Below are 27,545 nucleotides of genomic sequence, written 5' to 3'. Positions count from 1 at the left end.
GAAGTACTTGCAGCAGATCAACATTTGTACTGATCAGAGGTTTTCAGATTTGGTGATTCAGCTGCAGGGACTTCAGTTCTTTACTGCCTTCTTAATGTTATCACTAAGAGTATACAGTACACCAGAAAGATTTGTGATTATGTAGTTGGAGAAAAATATTCTGTTGACAAGTTAGACCATATTTCAAGGCTTTGTTGAGAAAGTTTAGCTTGTGAACAGATAGATCACAGTGGAGTGATGAGGAAAATGGCATATCCTTTTCTCAACAGGGTATCTAGGATAGCTTTAAAGTTTATCTGTGCTACTAAGACTGATGTGAGCAATATCATTGCATGTAATTCTGTTGACAAGATTATGCATGCATGATAGGCCCAAAAGAGAGGGAATCAGTCAGACACAGATGTTTACATTGGTAAACAGATTTCTGTGAAGTTACAAAAACAGTGTACCATACCTAGGCGGCAAAGTGATCAAAAAATTCCCATTAAAAAAATGCCAAACAAACAACTTTTGTGTCCAAACTTAAAGCCAGGGGAGAAGAGGTCTGAGATATGAGTAGTAGCTTTTTCACACCATCAAATATCTTGCATTTCACAAGCTTAAAATACATTTTAATATGACAGAAGCAACAATATTTCCGTGAATGACCAGCTGTACAGCACTGCAAAGAGCTTGCCTGTTTAGCTAAAATTTCAGGAAGTAGAGTAGCTAGAACATATGTCTATGTTTGCACTTCAGCAAAGGCTGCCTTGAAGAACGAGTCTGATACAGTACCTACAAACTCCTCCTTGAGGCCAGCTGTACTGTGTTGATGGATGCAAGTCTTGATTACAAGAGTGCTGAGAATAAGATTGACTCAGCTCTGGGAAGAATGCTTTGTTTCTATGCTATAAATCTATTCATAGACTTACTCTTTTCTTCTTGTCCTTGAATAGCAAATAGCTCTTCTCTAAGCGTCTAAGAGCAGATGAGTTTCTTGTAGTGCTAATGTTATAGGAGTAAAATAATTCAGATATTTTATGCAGATACATTTTAAGCTAACCATATAATAATTATGCACCCATGTAGTGTTTTTTGATCCTTTGAAAGCACTTCAATTTTCCAGTGCTGCTATGGGGTAGATGAATATTTATCATAATTTACAGACAAACAGGCCTCCATTCTGAAGACTTATGAAGTTTGTCTAAACCTGCTAGTACGGCTAAAAGCAAATCTTCATTGTTTCTACTTTTAGCTGTTCTTAAGTATGAACTCTGTGGCTATAATAAAATGGGACAGAAATAAGCGAACCATTTCATAGATAGCTTTCTGTCTGTGGTAGTTTTGAACTTGAAAGTGATGTGCTGTGTTGTGAGAGAACATGAAGTATAAAAGCTTAAGTTATAATGCTGTTCTAGCAGTAATAGACAATTTTATGTCTCACTTTGTTATTTCTTTCATGGAGTTAGAATAAGAAACTGCTAACCTTCAGAGCTTGTTTTATTCTGTCAACATGTTTATCTTTCAGGTTAATAGACTTAAGCTTTGGTGAACTAAAAAAAATAGTAGGTTATGGACCTAAAGACCTTTCACTAGGAGCAAATGTCTTGATGCTATTATCCCCTGACTAGACTTAAGAGTCAAGTGGCATAAATAGAATTGCGTAGAGAAAGGTCTGATTGCTAAGTTATCTGAGTTACCCCCACCTTTTGTGAAAAGCCATCTATTGAATATTGAATAAATGCTTTGTTATTAACAGAAGTAGAAGACATTTTTTTAGCTTGAATAAGTGAAATTGTCAATGTTCCTGAATACAGTAGTAACATTGGAGCATATACTACCATACAGATGTCTGCTTTTTTTTTCTTTTGGAGAGGCTGCCTTTATGGGCCTGTATTTTGCACAAAGATTGTGAAGTATAGAGAACAGAAGACTATTTGGCATGGTTCTAATTAGTAGTAGTAATTAAAAAAATAATTTTGTTTTGTTGCAATGGTGTGTTATGCATCCATAATATTTTTCTGCAGTCTTTCTCTTTGCTTCTTATGAAAAAAACTAAAGCATTTCATAACTGACCAGTAATTTATTTCAAATTTGAATGAAGAAAATTAAGATTTCACTTACTTCTGAAGTGTTTGATTACTCAAATCTTGAGTAATGTTTTCTCAGAAATCTTTACTAATTTGTAGCTGTCCTCTTGACTTTATTGGAAGCTGTATCTCAATCCCAGTTTAAACCCAAGCTTTTGTTTAAGATTTTATTTTTCAAAATTCTATTTGAATTACAAAATTTTGGCTCTTTGACTTTGTTAGAATGGATAGAATTAAATAGCACCTGAATTATTTTTTTTTATAATTTTATTGAAGAAAAGTTAAGATAAAGGGTTCAGAAGCACTTATATGTACTTTTTTTTTTTTCCCTTTTCTGGTGTGTTATAATAATACAGTGGTGTAATCCCAACTCCAGGTACTGCACAGACTACTTCAGGAGGACAGGTAGAATACAGAGCTCTGTCTGGAATTTCCTACATGGCATGGTATCATTTCGTTGGCCTTATCTGGACTAGTGAATTCATTCTTGCCTGTCAGCAAATGACGATTGCTGGGGCAGTGGTTACTTGTTACTTCAACAGGTGAGTGCAGAATTGCCCCTGTATAGTTTTGGGGATTTTCCAGCATTTACTTTCAATCTTTTCTAGGCAAAAGAGTCTCAAACAGACTGCAATTTATGTCAGCATCTTGGAATCACTATTTATGTCAATTTAATATAAAATAATGTTGCTTGTTGCAAGATCTTGAGTAAGATTTTTACAGTGTATGATATTAATGTGGCTCACCCCTAGCGCTGGAGTTACTCGGCCAAACTGAGCCTTGATACAAGCCAGTAGAGCTCAACTGATTTTGGCGAAATTGCCATTTGGAAGGCATAGGCTTCATTTGACCCTTTTCCAGGAGACTGCATTAGCTCCAAATGGAGATGCAATATATATAGCTCCTTGGTAATTTCATGTATTCATAGGCAGTTTGACCTCTTCCTAAATGTTCATCCCTGCTCTGGGTTGCCATTTGTTCTGACTGCATAAATACCTAGCCTGATACTCATTTTTTGATTCATTTAATTCATTTCATTATATTCAGTTAACTGTTAAGAATTTAGAATTGTGTAAACAAACTTCCTTGAATTTTATACTACCCTGAAATGTGAATGTGGAGGAAGTGAGGAAAAATCCCTACTTTTCATGATTTATACTGTTTTTTAGACTTCCAATATTGTAAAATGAAATTGAATTGGTTTCATGCATGGGAGCGCTGTTATCCTGTCATCGTGGGGGAAGATTTACATCTCTCAATACATTCATGCAATGTTTTTGACAATGAAGACGGTAGTATCCTGAAAACGTTTTTCCATATAAGTATTTTATGAGCTTTCTCACCCTCATCACTCTGTTGTTCTGTGCCCAGTGATGAGATTTTCTGATCTCTGAGAGACTCTGGCATTTTAAGTCATTTCTTCATTTTGTATTAGAGGAATATGGTGGTAGTCTCAATTTGTTGGAAAATTAGCCCTTGAGGAAGGCAACCCGAGAGTGAGTCAGGGAGCCTGGCAGGAGAGGGACGGGATGCTGGAATGCTGGCCGCAGCCGTCCGGGACCATCGGGCTCCGGCAGCTGGGAAGGGAGGCTTTGGGCTTCTCCAAAACCCAGGTAGCAGGTTTCTGTGGGTGGTCTCCAGAATGTACCCCTGGCTGTTTCAGCTGCTGATAGGAAGGCCGCCTGCTGAAAGGTTTCCAAACGGCCTGTTCCCCTCTGCCCAGCAGAGACAGCAGCGCAGGCCCTGCTTGCAGGAGTGACTCTGAAGGGATTTCCCGCTGCAGCTGGCTGCGGCTCTGCTCCAGCCAAAGCAGCAAAGCTGGAAGACTGGTAACAGCCAGTGCCCACCGTTGTTTGAAGTGATGTTTTGTCATCCCATCCAAAAAGCCAAGGCAGGGCAGTCTTTAACCTGTGTATCAGGAGCCTGCCTCTGCTAGGATTCTCTACGCAGCCAGCAGCCGTGCCACTGAACTCGTGCTAGTAAAAGCAGACAAAACCTAAAATGCTGCCTTTTCAAAGGTTGAGATCTGTACACAGTCTCATGCTACTCTTTTACATGCCATGATAGGACCTGAAAAGTGAGGAACTTGCATTTCTTATGTCATCTCCTTTTTCCTATCGAAGCTCTGAACACAAGTCACTAGCATGGCTCTGGTTCTGCGGGTAATGGGCTGCTCTTTTCTTCTAAGCAAATTTATGTTCCTCAAGCTTTAGCAATTGATTCAGCTTTAGCAGCTGAATGCTGAGGCACTAAGGGTTCATTTAAATTGGCTTGCTTGAGAAAGCACAGGAAAGAAAAGCAGTTTCACTGACTTACTGGGTTGTGTGCTGCAGTGCTTTCTGGTACCATACATACACCATCTAAATCCCCAAGGCAAAGACACTGTCCATATCTTCTTCGCACAGAGCAGGGAAGCTCCTGTAGAAACCTCTGTGATGACATTTACTACTCTGTTAGGGTCTTCCGCATTCCAGCTATTTTTACTGCTGCAGGAACTGGCCGCAGAGTACAGAAGGTTCCTGCATGCAGTTGTATTGAAATAATTTTGTACATCTACTGTTGAGCCCTCCTCTTGCTTGCCAGGTGGCATGTACTGCGTTGAGTTGTGCTTGGAAGGGGAAATGCAATTTTTCTGTGGTGGTGATCCCTTTTTCTGGCCTTTAGGCTGTCAGCACAGATCTGCAGAGATGCAGAGCAGTGCAGGAATGGGGAGACCATGGTGGTTAGCTGCAAGAGCACTCGCACTGTCGGGGCAAGGGTTATCTCAAGCTGTTCCAGCAATTCTGAGCTTGTCTGCTGTGTGTTTTTAATGTATTCCCTGGGGCAGCATCATAAAGGCATGTCACGAGAGTTTGTTTATGATACCTCACAGCGAGGCTTTCTTCTTGGCTTCTAAGTGCTCCGAGGAAATGGCACGGCCTTTCCCTGCGGAAATCAGTGCTGCGTGGCCAACAGCCACAGTGGAGCTGCAAGTGGGGACAGCAGGGGGTCATTGTAGCGGGATTAGCTTTACAGGTGACATGTGTGACCTGTAGTGCCACCCCTGAAAATGGATTTTGCCATCTTTTATTTCAGATGAAACATGAATACATGAAAGATTTTATTAATTTAATAAAATAAATAGAAATTTTTTGCTTGCTTAATGATTCCTTTTTATGACTTCTGAAAAGGGCTCAGTCTTTTACAAAATCTTCTTTGTTACCATTGCTGTTTTACATGAGGGTTTATTTTCATCCTAGGGTGCTTAGGTGTTACGTGCTTATTTACTCACCTTTTCAGTGAGGTGAGGCTTTTCCCGTCTCTGGGATTAAAGGAAGGTGGTATGGTACCTTGACCCATGTCACAGGCATTTACTGTCCTGTCCATGTTTGAGCTTATTCAGTAACTCCAGTGCATGTATGTCACTGCACAGGGTTGAAATTAAGGAAGTATTTGCAGGATTGGGGTTTTCCACCTGACTCTAAGGTCTTTCAGCACAACTTCTGATAGATTCAGTGAGAGGTGAAATACATACATCTCCCAGCAAGTCAAAAATCCAGGTTTATGGATTTGCACCAAAGCCATTGAGAGATTAACTAGGACCAAGTTTTTAAAGGATTCCTCTTCCCTTTTCAAATACATTTACAATATTTATGAGAGTATTTTGCCCTACTTACATCCTTGACCTAAACCGTGTAAAAGAGCCATCAGCATGTATGTAGTCAGACCTGCCCCTTGTGGTTTTGAGGGCAGGTAAAAGGGCAGTTGGAAATACAGTCTGTGTGTTCTCTGTTAGTCTGATAATGTCTCTTTCATTACAAATCTTGTGATTTATTGTATTTGTTTAAAAACTGAGATTCATATGTACTTGAGGAATACATGATTTATTCCTTAACACTTCTAAAGTATTTTGCACTAGATCTCTTTTTTAGGCAGTCTTTGAAACGGATGAGGCAGGATTGAAGAAAACTGTAAGCACAGCTCTGAAAAGGACAGGCTTTTAAAGAAATCCTTTTTTTTTTTTTTTTTCTCCTTTCAAGTGTCTACGTCTTTTGGGTGTGTTAAGATTACATTTTATCTTCCCACAAAAATGGTTTTAAAATGAAAACTGAGATGTATGTGTGGTCATTTGATTCAAGGAACTCAGACTTAAGAAAGATATCAAGTGTCACAGAGCTCACAAGAAAATAAAGACAGTTGGCAGCACTGAAGAAAGAAAATTATTTAAAGATGATGTGTTATTGAGTACAGGTCCACAGGATTTTGGGATAGTAGTGTTCTATGTAAATCAAACAATCCTGTGTTAACATAAAATAGAAATACCACAGAGGAAAAGCAAGCTGTGGCCCTACTCATTCTTGTAACCAGTTCTATCAGGCAGATTCCAATTTTTCCCTGATACCTTGTGTGCATGCGGTGGAGTCTACATGCACAGAGTTCAATGCACAATATGAACTGCCTACAAAGCCTTATGCATACGGCTAACTGTGTGCTTGTGCTAAAGTCGTTTCAGGATTGCAGCCATATAATGTACAAAGCTGGGTGAAACTTCATCCTTAAGGGTAATTGTGTATAGGTGGATGCCTGAGCCAATCTTGAGCTTGTTCAGAGTCACAGGCATCACCTGATGTTGTGTTTAGCTAGCCGTTTTCCTATGGTTCCTACCCTGAGCCAGAATTACAAGGAAAATCTTTGTTCTTTTTCTAATCTGTTTGGAAGCAAAGCAAGAAACCTTGCAGACCCTGTTCGTGTGAGAAGTCCTTTGCTAGGAAAAGGAGGTGTGGAAAAGCATCCAAATGTGTAGAAATTTATCTAAACTAAACTTCAAATTCTTGACATTCCTGCTCATTAATCAGTCCTATTAAAAAATGCCAGACCCCTTCTTCATTTTTCTCTTCAGTAGCAAGTAATTTATTAACCCAAGAGTAAACTTTGTCCTTTCTGTATTTCTTACCCTTGGTTAACATTTAACGTGCAGAAACTTAATCTTTTATATTCTGAGATCTGACTGACACTGTCATGTGTAAGGTAGTGTATGAGGGAAAAGGAAAGAATGGTACTATATGGATAGCGTAACTCGTCTATATTGCAACGAACGTGTTTCTAACATAGAAACTTGATGATTTAAAAAAACCCAAACCTGCCTTACTCAGTGTAAAATTCCACTATCCCCCAAGCTGTTCCCCTAGTTGTAAGACCAAAAATAAGAAATGCAGCAACTGCTTTGCTGGAATTTCCTATTTAAAATAATGTGGTATATTCACATATTTAAATACAGCTTCTTGGCTGCAAAGTATTTGGTGTTTTGAATGAACTGCAGTGATGCCTTCAGGATTCTTGCGGAACTGTGATACCTATCTTGATGTAGTGTGTATCATTTAAATCCTTGCTGAAGTGAGGATTTAATAAAAATACGTTTGTAGAGCTTTTTAGCCCCAACCAATCACTCTCTTATCACTGCCTTTTTTATTTTTCAGTTTCTTGTGCAAACTGTTAATTTTTCAAGATAGCAGAGGTTTAGAAGGAATCACTTAGGAAAATAGGACATCATATTTGTGGTATATACCATTTGTGGTATAAAGTCTGATCTTTATTTAACTACTTAATCAAACTGCTGTTGGTTCTGTTGCCTAAGTAAATTTTTCAGGGTTGGGCCAATTGCTTAAGAGTTGCATTATAGAAGGGCTATTTATGGCTATTGATCAGTGGGGTTTTTTTAATCCTCTGAAACGTTTTTTAAGGTATTTATAGTGTTAATCGATTATTTTTTTTACAGCATTTGAAGGGAGAGGGGGAGTGGCTGTAAGTTCATTTCCTGGTTTTCACATAAATTCTTAGGAGTTGTGTCATACTACACTCTGTAAATGATTGACATTAAACTGACCTTTATAAAGGAACCAAGAAAATAAAACATGTGTTTAGGCCACACGTTGCTTTTCAATTTTCTGAAATGCATTATTTCTCCAAAACAGTACAGGTGTGTGCAGTAGAATGACAAGTTTTTTAGGCCAAATTACTCTTCTAGCCATATAGTATGATATTCCTTTTTTGTGTATTACATTTTTAAAAAAATCCTGTTCAGTGGGGAAAAAAAAATCATTATCTGAACAAAATTTAAAACAAAATTCAACCAAATTGCAACAATAAAAGCAGATAGTAGATCTCAATTTACACATGACAGCTTGTGATATTTTTTCCTAGTCTTAATGTTACCACTAAAGCAGAAATAGCGGATTCATTCCTTCAAACTAAAATCTTGCAGAAACAACAGTCAAATAAAAGATTGCAGAGAATAAGAGAAGCGACAAAAACTGGAGAGAAGTGTTCAAGGAAGTATTCTCAGATGTTCTTCACTTCTGGCATTTTCCATTGTAGGTTTTTTCTAGATATTTTTCCATTACTGAATACATCAAAACAGTCATTGCTTAAGTGTTAAACTAATCCAATAAAAGTTATAAACTTGGCTGCTCTCTTTTGGACTAAGGTGAACATTCAGATGAAGTCAGTAGGAAAACTGGAGTTGTTCAAGTTAGAAAGGAGATACCAGCTTAATTCTTTAAATTTCCAAATACTGAAAAGATACAATGTATATCTTCTTAAATAAGTTTCTAAAACATTTTTAAATTGTTCGTTTTTCTTTCTAGAAATAAAAATAGCCCACCACCTCACCCAGTCCTGTCTTCCATATCAGTTCTTTTTTGCTATCATCTAGGAACTGCTGTAAAAGGCTCGTTTCTAATCACAATACTGAGAATACCAAGGATTGTTCTCTTGTACCTTTATAACATTCTAAAACAAAAGGTAGGTATATACTTCTGTAACAACACTATAAAAATAGTAGTTAAAAGGTGATATTCATTAAAAAAATGTGAAGAATATACTTCTTGCTTAAAAATGGATATGATGTGGATTTTATGTTTTATCCCATTTTCTTCATTAAGAAAGTTTTTTCGGTGTTCTTCCATTTTTTCTCTCAACTGAGGTATTTTTAAAAGCGGAAAACACCAACGTTAAAAACCACCTTTATTTAGTGTTTATATATAAAATTTTTAATGAAGGATAAAGGACAAATTTGGCAGAATGCTCTATTTCAAATTTTTGCATCATAAACTTAAAAAATGCAAAGGTAAGTAAGAACATTATTGTTGCATATAAAATATCTTATAGAAAAGATTTCATGTGCCTTGTAATACGAGTTTATAGAAAGAATGTATGAAATAAGAACTATTCAAGAGATTTGTGTAGGATCCAAACCACATCTTTTAAGATATATAAAAAATATAGCTGTGCTGTTTTGGTGTCGCTTGCCTTCTTTCTATCTTTCGTGCATCTCCACATCTCTTATCTCCTGCTGGAAACATACCATTGCGGTTAGTTCTGCCACTTTGGCAAGGAGAGAGGGCTGTCGTGACTGCACAGTTCTGATTTTAGAGGAAGATTTAGGCAAAGTTTTTAAATGTAGGTCTTTTCCGCTAGAGTTTACCTTGGCCTTGAAATACGTTATGTATAGTTATGACAGGGTATTTACATTGACCATCCCTGGTACCTATGATGCATGTGTGTGGGGTATAGTTTGTGAATGCTTAAATAAAAGCCCCTTGTAATAAGATACGTGTAAGATGTGTGTCTGGGTTTATGTCGCTTTCATGTGAAAGCCTTGGTTATAAAACTTGGGGAGTTAGGTCAGCTAAGAACTTTCTTTGAAGATAATAGAGTTGTGGCAGAAAGAAGATAGAGTACCTTCTGCCTCTAGAGGAAGCAGAATAAGCGGACTTGTTGAGTACACGGTTTTGTGATCTCAATAGCTGTAGAAGATTTAACTAGCAAAGAAAGATTATTTGTGTATATAGCAGTGTGCTACAAGCTCCTTTTGGTCCAGTTGCCAAGCATTCCGCTGAGGATGTGACATGACCCATAGCTGTAACTGCTCCTAAAGAAGCTGTAAAGTGCTCAGGCTGCCTCGTGTCCCCAGTCTATAGAAGGATCCCCCCACAGAAGTAACCTTGCTCCTTCCCATGGGAGAAAGGATGGGCTATGGTCCCTTTCCTTTGAGGCTCTTTCCACAGAGGACCAGAGTAGTGGTACTTAAAGGATGGAGAAGTGATGCTGTATCCTTCTAGAGCTCACCTAGACTTTGCCACCCTTGCAAAAACTGCTACTGTTTTCTGTGAACAGGAGGAGAAGTCAGGGATCTGCAAGCTTGCAGGTAAATTCACAGATGTTTTCTACACAGCAGTCTTCAAGCATAATCAGAGAGACGATTGTAGTTGAAGTCCCTTTCTCTAGCTTTTTAATAAACAGTACTTACCGAGATTCATACAGTTTTGGTAAAATCATCTCTCCAGCAATACACGGCAAGATTAAAGTATTTCTCTGCTGTGAGGATTTTGCATGTACATTTTAAAGGAATTACTCATGGAATATTTCCAAGAACTTCTTTGGAAAAAAGTTGGGAGGTTCTCAGCTTTCCAAAACAAAACAAAAACATTCTGACTTCTGGAAAAAGATTAGAAAGACTCAAGTATCACTGAACTGAATTTCCTTTTGCTGAGAAAAATAGCCAGTTAAATTTGGAAGGCTACCATGGCTACCACGATATCTTTTGCTTGTCTTGCATGGTAAAATCTTTATATGATGAACAATTCTGAGCTCGTGATGTGATGGGGGGTTGTGTGGAACAAACACTAAGCTTTTCTGCTGTGTTTTTAGTATGGAATTAAAATATAGATCAATGGTCTATGAATGGTCTGTTCTAATTCTGATACATGTTTTTTCCTCCTATCCTAAAAAATGAATGTATGCTCTGAGTCAATACACACACATGTGCGTATAAATCCTTCTGCCCATTCTTTTATTTTTGTTCATTGGGCTACCAGTAATTTCAGAACTGTGAAGGTTTTTTGAAAAAAGTTAAAAATCTGTCAGTGTACTCCCTGAACACTGCAAAGTACTGTAAGGGTTAGGGACTTGCCTGCCTGTTTTGTTCTCCAAGCAGCGGTTAGCTCAGAAAGCTGCTTGCAGCACTTACTTTCTTTTCTCAGAGAAGAATCTTCCATCCATGGGAAGAAAAAAAAAATACGCGCAGGTCATCAGTCATTAATACTGAAGGGTTGGAATTAAAAACAGTTCCTATAATCCAAACAGAAATATCTGCTGCCTAACTGAATGCTTTATTAGAAGAGTCAGTCACCTGTAAAGCAAGTTTTTCTAAAATGGCAGTTTTGTTTAAGTCTAATTCTGTGTCCAGTAACCAAACATTTCATTTTATTGCAGGAGAGTGCATGTGCAAAGTGCCTGTTCAAGTGCTGTTTCTGCTGGTTTTGGTGCCAGGAAAGTTGCTTAAGATACTTTAACCAGGTACACTCTATCATGTCTCTGTCACTCAACCATCTGCATACCTAGTCTAGAAACCATTTGTGTATGCTAGCTCCATTTAACACGACTAAAGCAACATCCAGTGCATGCAAGCCAAAGTTTCTTGCTGGCCACCTAAACTAAACTAAACAAACAAAAAAGTCTTCAAGTGTAGATCGAACTTACTGCAAAGAAACAGGGAATTGACAAACATGCAAGGTGCAAGATTTTAGAAAACTTAATACAGCTTGAGATAGCCCTTTCAGAGGGCTGCTTGCTATTTCTGAAGGTAAGAAGACTTAATATTTTGCTGAATTGTGCCAGACAGACTACTGAAATACAGAGGGTCCAGGTGGAAGGAAGCTTTGAAGAAGTAAGAAACCTGCCTGGAGATGTGTCATTAAACTAGATACAGTATTTTTCACCTGAAGGTCCTGAATAAAGAAACTTGAACTCCTGGCTGATTTCCATTATCAGTATATCTGGGAATATGATGCATGATGAAAAAGCTGGATGATACAATATTCCTCTTTCTTTGAAAGTCATCTTTGTTTTGTTAGCAGTTTTGTTTCAAAAGTGTTTTTATTGGAAACGGATGATTTCTGACATACAGCAGTTTTTGAGATACTTGACTCCTACTTTTTCCATGCTGATCCTTTTCTCCAAATGTTTTCCAGCTATATACATCATTGTAAATAGTTAATTTTTCTCTTTGTCAGTCCCCCTTTGTTATCTCTGGTGACTGTGGTATTATAATGTGAAGGGGAATCAGATGTTCTTGTTGATTCCTAACTCTTTGTTGCGTTCTTTGTTCTCATTGCTGAGGGCAGTAGTGAAGTAAACAAGACAATTCTGATAAAGGGTCTGACTTCTCTTAAGTAGGTGCATAAATTAAGTTTAATCTTGGACAACTACAAAAAGAAAGTTTTTCACTTAGTTCAGCCTAGATTAAATACTTGTGCCATGAAATCTCTGGTTCTAGACAATGAATTTTCCATGCTTACATTTTTTAGGTAGATCTTATGGTCACTGACTTGGTGAGGAATCTCAGAGTTTGTTTTGACTCCAGGCTTTCCATTTGTAGTCACCCTCTCCCCTTGGCTTCCTGCCTTTCAAAGAGATATCCAGCATCCTGGTGTTTACTTTCTCCAGCTGCTGTATGCTATGTGTTTGTTAAAAGAAGAATTAATTACTGTAATGTTCTTCCTTTTGTTTCAGAAGGCTGTATTGTAGGTCTTGTTCCCTTAAAAGATTTCCTGTTTCCTAATCTATTGTAGGCAAATTTCTGGTTTTATATGTATGTGGTTTTTAACCTAATGGTCATAATACTGTGTTTGCTGTTAGATAATTGTCTGTTTGAACATCTTTTTAGCAAAGATGATGGTGTTCCATGTGCTCCAAATCCGGGGCAATTTGTGCGAGAGTTAGAGGAGAAGAAAAGCAAGAACACGCAGTAAGATTTTAATAGAAATTTTATCTGTATGAAGGGGTAACATTGGTCTCAGATTATTGCTTTTCATAGAGTAACTACTGTTTCTAATTAGTTTTTTCTTTTTTTCCTATAAAGAATGTATTCAAGGAGATTTCCTCATTTTTGTAAAATCTGTGGACAAATGTAAAAAAGAAAAAAAAGACAAGTCTGCAGTTTTAAGCAGCAACATATAGCTTGACTAATGGAAGTATTGAACTCTTTAAGAGCTCTTACTGAGATCAGTGAAAGCTGCTGGGTACAGCCTTGAAATTTCACATAGCTGTTGAACATGGACTTGAGAGTAGGACTTGGGAGGGGTAAAAAAATTGCTTGCATCTATATTTCTAACATTTTGAAAGTATTATTCAGTTCAGATTTTGATTTTTGTGTGAGTTGAAATTACTGATGTAGAACAGCTGTTCCAAAATTGGTCCAAAGCTCATTTCCTTACTCTATTTTTGCCTTTTATTCTAGTATTACTTTCACTACAGTAATAAGCATATAATTACCTGAAACTTAAAAAAAAAAAAGCCTTCCCCATCACTTCTGCACTGTTTTCTTCAACCTGTTGTTATATTGTTGTTATATTGCTTCGATTATTTAAATTCTTTTTGCTTCTTCATTCACAAGTTTAATCAGGATTAAACAGAGCCCCTTGTTTTACCCCTGGGGAACTTGCAGATGAGAAACAGGTGCTGGCAGAGGTAACACTGATGGTAGAGCGTGAGCTGCGTTCTTCCCATGCACTGTCAACCGAGTGCTCTGTTGCGTTACCGAAGAGTACTTTTCGGGTTGAGGTGCCATCTTTCAGGTGGGATCTAATGCTGACTTTGATAGTTGCATGCATCCCTGGAGGGACTCGTTCTCTGCAGGCTCAGCTAAGTGGTGTTCAGCTCTCCTGGAACTTAACTGAGACAGGGCCAAAAAGGTACCCTGTCCTCTTTCCATCGGACAGAGTGCTGCACTAGACGCTGACAGTTGCCATATTTCCAGTGGCGGTTGCTGGAGGAGGGGTAATGTAAACCCAGCATCCTGTGCAGATTGCCATGTGGATAATTACATTCTGCCTTCCTAAACTTGTCTTGGATTTGCAACTGGATCCTGTGCTAAACTGTGGTGTAGTGTTGCTATGTGCTGTTAAACAGTTCACTCCTTAAGCTGTTCCATTTCAGTCATGGGCAAAGTGATTCATGTGTGTGTATAATCCATTAGTAACAATTGTAAAGCACTCTGGGTTCTATCTGGATGAAAAGTGCTTTGTGAATATAAAGTCATTATCCTTACTTGACAGTTCTGTTTGCCAACACTTGTCAGAATTACCACAGATTTTTCATCTTCTGGCTCTGATGGTTTCAGAATGTTCCAGATAAACATATCCAATCATCTCAAGTAAAATCTGGGAGATTGAAATTTCTCTTCCGTAAAAAGAATATACTGGTTTTTTTTAATGTGGCTTGGGAGCTACAAGGTCTGTTTGTTTCCTGCTTTCTTAAATTGTAGTGGCAGTCTTAACTTTCGATACATCAAAGCACTTGCTTTTTTTTTTTTTCATTTACAGCCTTGTTGCAGTGACACTTTTTTTAAACAATATATCTATTTCAGGATAGTTTTGCTTTTCTGTGTCTGCTTGGGTTCATCTGCAGACAATTGGCAAGCAACTGCTCCAAAGCGCAGCACATGGATTTCTGAAGGGGTTGCGGAGCAGTATGTGGTTTCTCTATTTTCATCAGCGCAGTTACTTGCAGTGTAGCCTTCCGGGCCCTGTGGTAGCCATTACTGAAGCCGGCAGTGTGTTAGCCTGCATTTGCTGGTGCTGAGACCTTCACTGATGCTGAAAGCCAGCAGCTGTCTGGTGCAAAAAAACCAGAAGCAAGTCTGTCTAATGGTTGTATATCCATGGTAGTTGGTTGTCTCTCAAACTTTGGATGGAAGCCTATCAGGAGGTTGCTGTTAAATGCTTTGCGGAGAAGTGACCTAGATAAAACTGAAATTCATGCATGCTAATGTAAGTACAGTTCTCGTCTGCACTGCCAAACACATTGTGCCTCACCCCATCAAGTACTTCTTTTTCCTCCCAAAAACAATACTGCATTTTAATGTTACTGGCAAAATTGCTTCTAGATGTTAAGCTCAATTTTCAATCATCTTGAAAGTGCAGTTGACTAAAATATTAATCTTCAGTGAAATTGCATTTTAAATATGCTTGTTTTCTCTCCAGAGGCTTTAGGGGTGCAATAACAGGAAATAAAATGCCTTAGGTCTTACTTGCTCTGTAGGGTGAACTGTACAGGGGATAGAGATAAACAAGACTGACTAATTCTTGTCAGCTTCTTTTACACCTTTCTCTACTTCCCTATCCCATTTAAAAAAAAAAAAAGGGGGGGGGGCAATGAAGCAAGTGACCAATAATTCAGTGCTTTTAAGCAGGACCATTTATGAACAACTCTCTGGAAATCTTCAGTTTGGTTTTATTTCAGAAATCCCAATCAGAAGCCACTGTAAGCAACTCCAGTAATGATATAATCATGATGCAATGGGCACTTAAAGCGGGATCCTTGTGGTCCAACCACTGTTGTTGAAACGAAGCACAGGTGTAGCAGTGAGATGCTGCAGGAAAGGTAGCCCACCTACCCTCCCAGGAGGAAGTTGTGTTGGTCCTACCCACTGGATGACAGCCATGGAGGGAGTAGGTGACACACAGAGTAGGAAGCAAGGAAAGTTGAAGAACAAGATCTCCAGTAAGTCCAGACTGCAAATATAAGGTGGAATGGAAATAAAGGAAAGTTGTGCTTCTTGGGTTGCTTGGGAGAATTCAGGAGACTATTGAAGGGTTTCTTACAGATGGTAATTAGACCCTTTCTGTATTAACTGTGTGCTTATTGGTTGGAAGTGGTGGGGAAGAATATTCTCCATGTGTTTGTCAACCACAGGACAATAGCTTTTAGTTAACAAGGCTGCAGAAAGGTCAGATTCAGTCCGGGAAGGTATGAGTTTAAATACTTGCACCAGAACGAGGGGGATAAATGCCATTGTACGAGTAGCTGGTTAGGTGATCAGGCTTCTCTCACCTGGGGGAACTGGAATATCCTGGTGTGTCTACTTTGACAAATGAAGGGCAAGAGCAAGTACGTTAGCTGTCTATGAGTGTATAAAGAAGAGAAATGGCAGGGAGGGATAAGAGCCAAGACAAGATCAGCAGAAGAATGAGTAGATGTAAACTGTTCATGAGTAAATGTTGTCTGGAAGTTGGAAGAAGGTTCCTAAGGACCAGAGGGACAATGGTTTGGAATAGCTCCAAATGTAAGGGCTGGGAGAGGGAAAAGCCCTAAGTAGTTTAAAGAGGGAGCTTTCCACTTAATAGAAGAAATCGTATAATGTGGTAATCTGAAACAGCCAGGGACTGGAGTGGCTAAAAGTCACTTCCAGCCTTACATGTCCTCGTCTCTTCAGTGGGGCCTCACAGGCCCACGTCGCTCTAATTTCCTACCGCTATCTGGGACATGATACAGCTTTCTCGTTGGGTCACTACCTGCTGTACAGCAGCCACAGAAATGTCATTGCCTCTTGCTACCACTAGTTTTTGGATTCCACTGGCAACTGTGACACTTGCAAGCCAGGACAAAAGCCTGAGCTGCACAGCGTTGCACTGGGTGTCGCTAACCAGGGCAGCCCTCAAGAGAGTTGGCAGCAACAAGACCAGATCAGGCTGAAAATACCAGCAGAGCAGAAAAAGCTGAAGTGGGATGTGAGACCAGCATGTCTCCTGCTGCTTCTTTAAGAAGATTCTGTTGCTATGGCAATTCTCTCTTCCCCAAGCTCATTTTATTAAAGCAAATCCTAGAATGGAAGACTGAATTGAGCTGTTAGACAAAGTAGCAATTATTCTCAAGAACTGGGGAACTTAGGGCCTGGATCTGAGCCGCAGTGCCTTTCTCATGAAACTAGCAGGTCAATTTTTCCAAGACCTTTGACATTCTGTGTTGTGAGGCACAGAAGGATGTATTCTTTAAATAGGGTTTTTTGCATACTGTGGTATTTGGAAATATGTAAACATTCACATTCTTTATTTATTCATCCTGACACCGACAAACTAGTGTCTAGTTCCCAGGCTCCAAGCCAGAGGAGGCTTGTGTTCTTCACAAAGGTGGTGATACAGTACCAACTTGCTGGTGCAAGGGTAATGACTGTTCCTGACCCACTATCTCCCACGCTTTCTGATCAATGGTATGCTTTCAATACCATTATTACAGGCTTATCAGCAATAGCAGAGACTACCATTGTAAAACATCAATTCATTAAGAAAAGATAAAAAACATAATAGCTGCATTGGGCCAGACTGAGTCTCCATCTAGCTCAGTATCCCATCTCCTGTGGCTGTGAGTGAATGCTGAGGTAGAATGAGTGTGTATTTCCCTGTCCCCATGCTGTTTCTCTTTCTGTTTTCAGCTGAGGGACTTCATGAGCTGAGTATGTTTTCTGTGGGTTACAGTAACTCTCAGTGGATTCCTTTTCCCTGAACTTTCCCAGTCTCTTTTGAGCTCATGTGAATTTCTAGCAGCTAGAGCATTCTTTGTCCAGCAGTTCACAGCTTACAGGCTTACAGTGAGAAGAAATACCATCTGTTTTCAAATTTGGCTCCTACTACCTTGTATGGTCCTGCCCCTGCCTAGTCTTTTTTCTGGAAGAAACAGTGAGCCATCTAAACCCTACCTACCCTCTCCACATTTCTCGTGATTTTGTAGCCCTCTTACCGCATCCTCCTTCAGTCATCTCTTTTCCAGACAGAAGAGCCTGGTGTACTCAGTTGTTGCCCAGACAGAAGACATTCCATACCTTTTGGATCATTCCTGCTGCCCTTCTCTCAACCTTTTCCAAGTCCACTAAAGCTTTTGTGCATGGGAAGGGAATACATTCTGTAGAAAAACACATTTAAATAACCCATTTCTAAATGATAGCAGGTTCTTAACTGACCATGGTCTACCACCTTAGCCTTCACAGCTGTCTTGTCTTTGAAAGGGATTGAGTTGTTGCACATACCTTGCAACTGGAAAACGTTAGATATCTAAGCTTCTTAGTCCAAAGTCCAAAATGACTTGCAAAAATTGGTAATAGCTTGCGTGTGTTAGGTGTTCTTGGGTGGTAAGGATGAGAAATCATTTGAGCTCATTTCTGTGCAACTCTGAGTTTCATGGAAACATACATTTGCTTAAATGTTAGTTGTGTATTTTCTTAGTGAGAACGTGTAGGTTTCTGTGTGGCTGGATGGGATCAAGGTATGGGGTCTGTATGGGAAGCTTGAGAATTGTGAGGGGAGTGTATGGAGCCACAGTTTAGGCTGAACAAGAAACCCTTCAAATTTTCTTTTTTCTCAGAAATGTATTTTTTGCCAAAAGGTAGAGATCACTTTGCTAAGTCTTCAGCTTGTACTAGTAACATTCTTGTTTCACCTATGTCAATGACTAGTTTTGTAGCCTTCAGCAGTTTGTGCATTTCTGTGTCTCTCTCATTCCTTGTGCAGTGTTAGATTTTTACCTGGCTGCCTTTCTTGCTTCGATGTTACGACTAGTTGGTACTTACATGGTTTGTTGAAGTTGCAATTGTTATAAATGCCATTTTTTATCAGCCGGTTTGTAACATGACAAATCCTTACACAGGTGGTTTTCGGTCTCCAGCATTATTTTCAGTCTTTCCAAGATAACTGTTCTGGTTAATAAATATCAGAAATTCTTTTCGTTGCACATTCCTTGGATACCGAAGTGGCTAATTCAAGAGTGCAAACAAATGGTTATTTATTTTAAGTTTGGAAACTGTTTGTACAAGTGCACATGCATTTTCAACATTCTTTTTAATTTTTAAAACAGGACCTTTTTTTTCTATTTATAATGAATACAGAATCTCTGTTTAATTTATTGGCAAAGTTTGTACTGACCTCACCAGATCAGGATCTGATCTGTGAATTTAGTTCTTAAAGGACAGAAACAAACTTAGAAAACCCTTTTCTACTTCGTGGCTCTATTTCCTCTCTGTTAATGGGAATGGTGAAACAGACTTAACTCACAGCATGTTATACAGGTAGTTCTATCCATGCTTGAAAAATGCAGTGGCAGCTACAGACGGACGACAGAGAGGGAGCTTGACTGGAGGCCATGTACCCTCCGCCCGTGTCCTGGGGAGACCGTAGCCCAGCTAGGCTGGCGCTGGCCTTACCGAGCTGCCAGCTCTCCCGCTGCCGCGCCCTGGGCCGATGCTAGTGTGGGCGAGCTTGCAGGACGTCGGGTTTCCTCACTCGGGATGGCAGCAGGCTGCCTACAAACCTGCCGCGTTGAGTGAGGCAGGCGGGACAAGGATGCTTCTCTTTCAGAGGTGCAGGCGACCAAGAAGGCAAAGGTATTGTAGGCAATGCCTGACGGAGCCAAAGGGTACAGCTCGGTACACCTCTCTGCCGGCCCTGAGCGCTGTCAGTATAAATGAAAGTTAGCACAGAAAGCGTTTTTTCCTATTTAGGAATGATGCGAACTTGCTTGTTTAAAGAGATTTTTATGCAGATACTCTATGTGTTTCTGCAGAGGTCAGTGGAGCCTTTGATTTTTCTTAAAGTAGGCAATTAATCCATGGTCTTTATTTATACTTTTTCCATCTATGGATGTATTTGCTGCTGTGTAAGTACAATATTTACAGGATGTCACTGTTCTACTTTTTTTTTACTTAGTCTCAGAGAAAAAAATTTGTCATATATAAAATAAATAATATCCACAACAGAGAGACAAAGGATCTTTGCATTTAATTTCTTTCTTTCTCCATAATATTTTAAGATAACACCAATATAGCTTTGCTAGACTACAGTATGTTACAGAAATTGCTAGGGGTAAAACTGAACTCTGCAGAAAAAAAATTTCTCTACCTTCAGGTATCTGAAGCTATTTTATGTTTTGATTTGTAAGTAAGGAAAAAGATTTTTTGAACAGTAGGCCAGTATAATTCACTTTCAGCAAATCAGGTTTGTTTGTTTTTTTTTTTCACTTCCAGGTGAAGCAGAACGTAATCTAAGCACATGTTGGGGTGTATAAATTTCTTTAGAACAGTAATCCCTTGCACACACCCTGATTCTTACTGACCATACCAGATGTAACTAATGTCTTGTGGTATAACCCACCTTCTAATATTTTGAGTAAAGGGAAACTACTCATAAAACTTGCTGGTAAAATTCAGCTATACATTTCAGGTATCTTGAGTGCTGGTTTTCTTAGCTGATATTCTGGGGACACTTTCAAAACCTTGTTGAGGAGTTCCATAAATGGGACATATATGTCACGTTATATACAATTGCTAAAATAATCCAGTCCATGAAAGTAAATATTCTGTCCTCCCCATCTGTCTTGGCAAGTTTCCACAAAGAGAAATCTTATAAAATTCTCAGTACCTCAAACAGATGTGAGTGCCCCTACTGTCTGTCGAAAGTCTGGGGGTTTTCTGTGACACAACACTCACTGATCTAGTCCAGGATCCTTTAGCTGTTCTTTTCCAGTCATTTTCATAATTGGTTTCATCTTTCAGAAAAAGGTTTATTTTATGACTCTAGCCATAAGCTTGAATTTTAGTAGCATATGAATAGTTTGAAAGGGCCATGTATAAAAGCTTTTCAATCATCAGCTTTTAAATGATTTGATAACTACAGGACTTGATTGTTCCACTTACATAGTTTGCCAGCAGTCTTGGAGATAAGAGTCACAGAAAATGAGCAAGTAAGTTTGGGTAGTGTGACTCAGGTAGGTAGATGTTTTGTGGTAACTGTGACATATTCATTAACAAAAATTAGGGTAGAGAACTCTGGTATTTTAAAATAAATTGGATAAAGGTGGGTTCAGAAATTTATATAGTCACTATTCTAGCATTTCCTAATGGTGGAAATTATGTGGAAAAAAAGCTATTTGAAGTTAGAAGCATAGTTATTATAGTCACTTAAAATAAAATGGCCATATTATGCAAAATAACTCCTTATATTCATAAAGTCAGTATTACCAAATGAAGTTAAAGGCTTTGTATTTTGCTGAAGTAAAACCTAGATTATAAGAGTCTTTCTCGCTGCATTATTATCTTCTCTCATTTCAGCACGTATACACAACTACAGTCATTAATGGGACAAATTTTTGTACGTCAGCAAAGGATGCTGTCTTTATTTTGGCAAAGAATTCTGCTAAACTTGCATCCATTAGCTGTTTTGGAGATTTTATCCTGTTTCTAGGAAAGGTAAGAGTAAGAAAAGTATTATTCTGTAAGAATGAAGTGAAAAATCAGGATTTGATTCTCTTTTCTTATACCTAAAGTAAATTAAGGTTTATCTTTGTTAAACTCAGTGTTGTTAATGCTGTAAAATGAGTTAGGGAGAGAAGACAATGTTTGAGGAATTTAATCCTTTTCATACTCTTTACAGAGTTACTTAGTTGTATTACGGTAGCGTCCTTGGTGCCACTCTTAAGAGTTCCCGCTGCAACAAGTCTTTGGTAATTACATAGCAAAAGATTGCCACTGCCCTACAGAATTTACACACCCAGTTGAACACAAAGTGTGACAACCATGTGAGGCCAGGAGCTGCATAGCTATCTCCCAGATGAGATGTGCTGTTAAAATATTGGCTGTCATGTATCTGCCTTAGGGTTTTAGGTTTTTTAAGAAACATTTCTACATGATTAATGAGGCTGCTTTTCTCTCGCTGCCCTTTACAGGTGTTTGTTGTATGTTTTACTGTTTTTGGAGGATTGATGGCATTTAACTACCATCGGGAGTTGCAAGCTTGGGTAGTTCCTTTGTTGCTGGTTGGATTTTTTGCTTACCTGATGTCCCACAGCTTTCTGTCTGTGTTTGAAGTGACAGCGGATGCCATGTTCCTTTGCTTTGCTGTTGATATGAAAACAAATGATGGATCTGCAGAGAAGCCATATTTCGTGGATCAGGAACTGCTGGTAAACCTCAGTGATAACCGCAAAGATACTTGAGCTATTCTAAGCTTTTCAGGACTTTTTCTTTCCCCAAGACCTAGTAATTTGAACCCACAACCCATGCTATTTCCTTTCCAACACCTTAGAACAGGACAGGCTCGGGGATACAAATCATATGTGAATTTATAAACTGACATAAATGGCACTCTCTGGCTCCTGTGTGCCAGCTGTGATCTGCTGCCTTGTTTTAGATCATACCCTGTAAGTAATGGCTGACATTTTAGGCCTTATTAGATATGTCAATATATTGTTGGTAATTAAAAAATATAAGTAGATGAGCTAGCTGCAGAGGCTAATCCCTGGGGTCTTCTAAGATTAGATGTGTATATTTTTTGTGACTTACTCTACAGTGGTGAACAAAAGTAAACAACAAGGAGCTTCTTGATGCCAGCAGCAGGTCAGGTGTCCATCCACATCCTATGGATGCTGTCGTTCTGAGCAAACTTGATGCAAACTTGAGTTGCTCTGCTTCATACCTATGCAGATTCTTTTGCCAAAATACTGTCTTCTGTCTCTTTGATTACATTCTTCTGCCTCTGGACTGATTGCTCTGTGTCTTTACCCTCATAATTACTGTATTGTATTACAAGCGTTTCCATGGAGAATCATTATGTAGCTAATAGTGATGGAGAGCTTTAGTTATTAGCTGAAGCATTTGAATGTATATATGGCATCCCTTTCATATTAAGAGAATATTTGAAGATGCAGATGTTTTTTCCTTTCATGCTATTTTTGCCAGTTCAGTCTTTTCCTTCATAAACCATGTGATAAAGAAAATCTTAGTGATTCATGAAAAAAAAAACTCAGCCAGAATAGCTCATATGATACAAATCTTCTGGATGGATTTCTTCAGGACAGTGTCAGAAGAACTGTTTTGTTTTTTTTTTTCACGCTGCTGTTAGATTCCCTGTAATGTTCGTAGAATTTTGTTGAAAGCAAAAAAAACCAACAAAAAAGTGCCTAAGGATAGGCTTAACCCTTTGTACAGAAGAAAGCAGATAGGTATTCTCTGGCCTTGATTCAGAACAGTACTTAAGTGCATGTCCTGATAGGAATATATTACTAAATGGAAAACTCTGAAGTCTTGACCTCTGTTCTTCTCCCTCTGTTTTGCCAAATGCTAAAATACTTCTTAAGGCAATTCTCCTTCATGAAACAAACAGTCTTTCCTTCCTCCACTTCCAAACGTTGTGGTAGTTTCTCTTTAACTCTGGTCTTAATTCCTTGTAATTAGCTGTGCCCGAAGGCTTTGGGTGAAGAGAGGTAAGGAGTCTTCCAAGCAAGGCAGGCTGTCTTAACCTTGTATGGAAAAACTGGGGGAGGCACATCCAAACTCCTCCTCATTGCATGATCAAGAGTAAGTTTACTTACATAGCCAAGAACTTGGAGTTTCCCAACACATGAAGGCATTTGACTTGTTATAGTCGGGTTACAAACATCTGGGGGTGGAAGGGAGGCTCTATGGCCCTCAGGACAATACGTGGCAGTGGGCGGAGAGCCGGGTGAGAGATTTCAGACAGCCAGAGTCCTCATTCCTGTAGCAGGCGATGTAAGAGATTCTTGATTCATCCTCCTCAGTTGCATTCATCACCCTTGCTGCCTCTGCAGAGTCCCTCCTGGTATCACTCAGTGTCATCCAGCTAGGAACCAGCTACAGTTTCTTAGCCCCGGGCTAATTATCTTCCTTTATCAGGTTTTTCATTTAAATAATGGTTTGCATTCCCAAATGATCTCACCCTGGTTTTTGCTTGTAGACTTTCGTGAGTCAGAGTAACAAGTTAACAGAAGGGCAAAGACACAGGAGCATGAGACCCTTCCAGGACAATGAAGATGGGACAGAGCTCCAACCTATGGTGAGAGAGAAGTGTGGGGTATGTCTTTATCTGCCAGCTAATGTGTTTATGTCCCAAGAATGATGTAGGCTTTCATGTATCTCCTGATGTCTCACAGCAACCAACGTACTGTACCCAGTGTCCTGTTTTTCCTTCTGTTGCTTTCCCTCCTCAGGAAAGCCCCTGCTGGTGTGGAATGGAGGGATCAACTGTTTGTTCTCATCCTTCTTCCCATTCCCCAGTCACCCCAGCAGAGGAGGAGAAAGATCAGACAGTGGCAAAGGGGTGTGAGATAAATCCTATTGAGATAGTCCTTCACATGTCTGCTGTAGGAGAGTCAGGAGAGTGGTGGGCTGCTTCATTTCATGCTGGAACTGCTGAAGTTCTGGAGCAAGATCAGAGCTTAGAGGCCTCCCTCTCCACTCCCACTCTTTTTCTTTCTTTCTTTTCGATCAGTGTATATATTTATGTATTCTGTTTTATGCTGGGGTAAAAAAGCTGAGGTGCCAGAAGGGAGTGTTCCCCCACACCCAGGCTTGGGAAAGTCCTGAGCATAAACTCTTAATAACTGACATCTGAAAAAATACTGCGAACTGCCCGACCTGAGAAGGTGCCCCAGCCAGTTCAGAATCTGGGCTGATTTTCCCCAGCACCGGGGGGCCAAGCCAGGGCTGCTGGAGAAAGATTCTGCAGCAACAGCTACTCTGGCACCTGCTGGACACTACTGCTTACACCCGTTAACAGATGTTGGTGATTTTTCTTCATCTGCTTTCAAGAGGTACCAGGCTGTAGCGAACTCTCACGCAGTCTTGTGAGCATGCTGCTATAGGCAGAGTGCTGCCTCAGCTCGTTGCTACAGTGAGGGATAGTTGTACTCGATTTTTTCATTGTTTGGGTCTGTTATTGCATTCTTCAGTAATTTTTTGCCAAGCACAGAAACCGGTGGGGGGTTGCTCCCTGCGAGAGGATTGTGGATTTGAGACACACAAGAACCTTAATTATTTTCCCAGTTTACTCTTACAGACATTTAAATGCAGTAACAGGACTAGCGCTGCACATTATTTGACTCCTTTTGTCTCTCTTTGTAGACTTGAATGTGAAGAGCACCAGGAAGCATGAAGGCAGACCAGCAATAGCAAAAACAGTCGTAGAAAAAAAGGAAAGGTTTCCAACACCCCAGGACAAAGGATTGGTTCTCTAATTCTCCGTTGTACCTTCTGCACTGGTAAAATGACACACAGTCTGTATGAATAATGTATTTTGTGTGTCAGCACATCTGATTTTTGTTAATATACTTGTTATGATGGTCTGGAAGTTGTTAATAAACAAACTCCTTGTAAAGTCCTGTGTTGTCAGACTCACAGTCAAGAAGGTCATCAAGCTTTTCGGTGTGTCAGCTAACATGGGGCTTTTCATGCTACTTGGTCACCCCTGGATCAGTAAACGCAGAAACATTTGTAGAGGAGGCACACCAAGATGACTGTTTCCCGATTTAGTCTGTGTACCGGAACAGCCAGTGCAACGAATTAAGGAATTGTACTGAGCTCACTGATGGAAATTCTCTGTAGTCAAGATAGTTAATAGTTATGAGGTAGGTGTCTTTCTTTTAGTTATACTCTTTTGGGAATGGTTTTTACAAGTTAGTATCATAAACTATCCACTGGCTCCTCTCCAAAGGGCAGATGAGGAATAGTCCTTTTTTTTTGTAAATAAAAATAAACAACTACTTTCCCTTGGCAGTTGAAAAGACAAAGGAAGCAGAAAAATTTGTATCAGGATGTAAAGCTTGACAAGTAGCAGATGAGCAGTGGCTGGTCAGAAATGAGATAAAAGTATGTTATAAATAATACTTTATAGAAATGTTAGCTGTAACGTGGATGTGAAATACCATGAAGCAAAAGAGACTGTCAGGGCCTTAGGGACACGCTAAGTGTAGACACTGAAAAAAACCCCTAAACTTGGTAACAGTCTGTCAGCATTTTCGTGTGAGCAATTCTGAGGTTTGTTTCAACTTTGTACCTGGACCCTGGTTATAATGCACTTTTGGGGGTTCCACCTCGTTCTGTTTGGGGTAGTTTGAGATTTTACTCAGTGGCACATGATTTTATTCTCTTTGTTCAAAAGCTCCTTTAACCTTTTGTTTGAGGAGAGGTTTGAGGTGAGAAGATGACTCCAAACAGGGATTTCAGTACACACCAGTACAGAAAGTGAGATATTACTGCAGGTAAGTGACTCAAACTGCCATAGTGAGCAGATTGAGAAACCTTTGATTAGTCTTGTGACACACAGAAAGTGACATACAGAAAAGCTCAATGATGACCTGAATGATAAATGTTTCGGCTAAATACTGTAGCTGATCTCCTGCTGCTGAAAGGAGACTAGTTATCTGCTAGGGAATGCTAAGAAATACTTGCTTTTATTCTTCATTTAATTTACTTTTGTCTATTTTATTACGAGCCACTTCAAGAAGTTCAGGAGTATGGGACAGGCGATGAGAAAGGACAAGAATTACTTTCTGCCTGGCAGGTGAGGTGGATCAGCTACTGGCTGTGACTCACCACATCTCATTATTTAAAAGGGCACACTTGGGTACTTCTGGTGCTTGGCTTGTGGGTGCTGGGGGAACTGAAAATCGTGCTGAGCAAGCAATAGCTCTAACCGTGAGAAAGTGGGCAGATACGGTACTTGGAAGGGGCAAAACTCTTCCTCTGCCGCAGGTCTCGGTGAGATTGCTTCCAAGTAGTAGCCTCTCCACAATGTAAAAATGAGATTTACCAATTTACAAAGCACAGTAGGTCCACTTGGAAGTTATAAAAATGAGTTATTAGACATTGGGGATACTTGCACTGCATGTTTTGGCCCACTTGGGAATTCTCTGGTGGAGGAAAGGGAGGGACTTTTTTATATCGGTATGTCCTCATTTTCAGACAGTCCCTAGATGACCTCCAGAGGTCCCTTCCAATCGCAACAGTTCTGTGATTCTGTTCATTGCAATTATGATGCAGTGTCTTTGCCTCCACTGCAGTTCCTGAGTAGAGAAGGGACTTCTAGACACTTACGATGAAGTTTGGTTTGCATTTTAAAGGAGGAGGGTACTGAAAACTCCCAGTTAAGCTGTACTGAGTATTGTATTTGAGTGTTTCATGTAAGCAATCCTGCACTGCCCAGCATCCCAAAGTTACAGCTGTGACAGTATGTTTTGAGAGTCGCGTGTATTTTTACGGAAGGGTTCCGAGTGTATACCTTTTGATTAAATTCTGTATACAAAGCATGGCTTTATAGCTTTCAGGTGCAACACAGGACCTCCCAATCCTATATACATTCCACTAGTAATTGTGTCAACAACCTCCAACTGCAGCATTCCTGTGTGGCAAGAGTTCTCACCTGAGGTAGAGGGATAAAGCACCCTACAGAAGCTGCTGCTATTTAGGGCTCGTTTCTCATTGCTGTCTTCCCCCGCAGGACCTTGTAGTCAGGCAGCTACAAAGCAGGCTGGAAGTAGGTGCAGCTTGTGTGAACATGTAGTTAGTCCTAGTTCAGGTACTGGTGCTTGTCCAAGCCACTTCTGCTATTTCAAGGTCTGCCCTGTGAAGTGGACTCTTCTTTCCTGCAGTTCTTCCCTGCATCTATGGAAGATTGGCTTCAGAGGAATGAAAGGTACTTTTATTACTACATTCCTTAAATTAAAAATAGGAGATAGGCACTACTGGTGTCTGTATGCCAGGAAACGGCTAAGTATTACAGCTTATTGTTTTAAGTGAGGCAGCTTGCATTTGGTCTTGCTTGATGTCTACTTCAAACTCTCAGTTAATCCAGTTATGATTCCACTGGATGCCTCTGTGGA

At 39.6% G+C, this 27,545-nt stretch overlaps 1 protein-coding gene across 1 annotated transcript in view; it reads left to right on the top strand.

Annotated features, from left to right (window-relative positions):
• SLC44A3 (solute carrier family 44 member 3) overlaps window positions 1–24,902 on the top strand; it is a gene marked incomplete at its 3' end in the record, with an annotated part of 40,089 nt that extends 15,187 nt beyond the window's left edge. The window contains exons 10-17 of the mRNA XM_082002755.1: window positions 2,446–2,611; window positions 8,693–8,849; window positions 11,322–11,405; window positions 20,983–21,120; window positions 21,597–21,833; window positions 23,624–23,740; window positions 23,877–23,988; window positions 24,790–24,902. Coding sequence (XP_081858881.1) covers window positions 2,446–2,611; window positions 8,693–8,849; window positions 11,322–11,405; window positions 20,983–21,120; window positions 21,597–21,833; window positions 23,624–23,740; window positions 23,877–23,988; window positions 24,790–24,902 — 1,124 coding nt within the window. The remainder of the gene's footprint in view (window positions 1–2,445; window positions 2,612–8,692; window positions 8,850–11,321; window positions 11,406–20,982; window positions 21,121–21,596; window positions 21,834–23,623; window positions 23,741–23,876; window positions 23,989–24,789) is intronic.
• Between the last annotated feature and the right edge of the window lie 2,643 nt (window positions 24,903–27,545).

This window comes from Phaethon aethereus (assembly GCF_964289735.1).
Source record: "Phaethon aethereus genome assembly, chromosome: 8".
NCBI classification, from domain to species: domain Eukaryota; kingdom Metazoa; phylum Chordata; class Aves; order Phaethontiformes; family Phaethontidae; genus Phaethon; species Phaethon aethereus.
The sequence above is the reverse complement of the archived record's forward strand: the minus strand, read 5'-3'. Positions and strand labels throughout refer to the sequence as shown.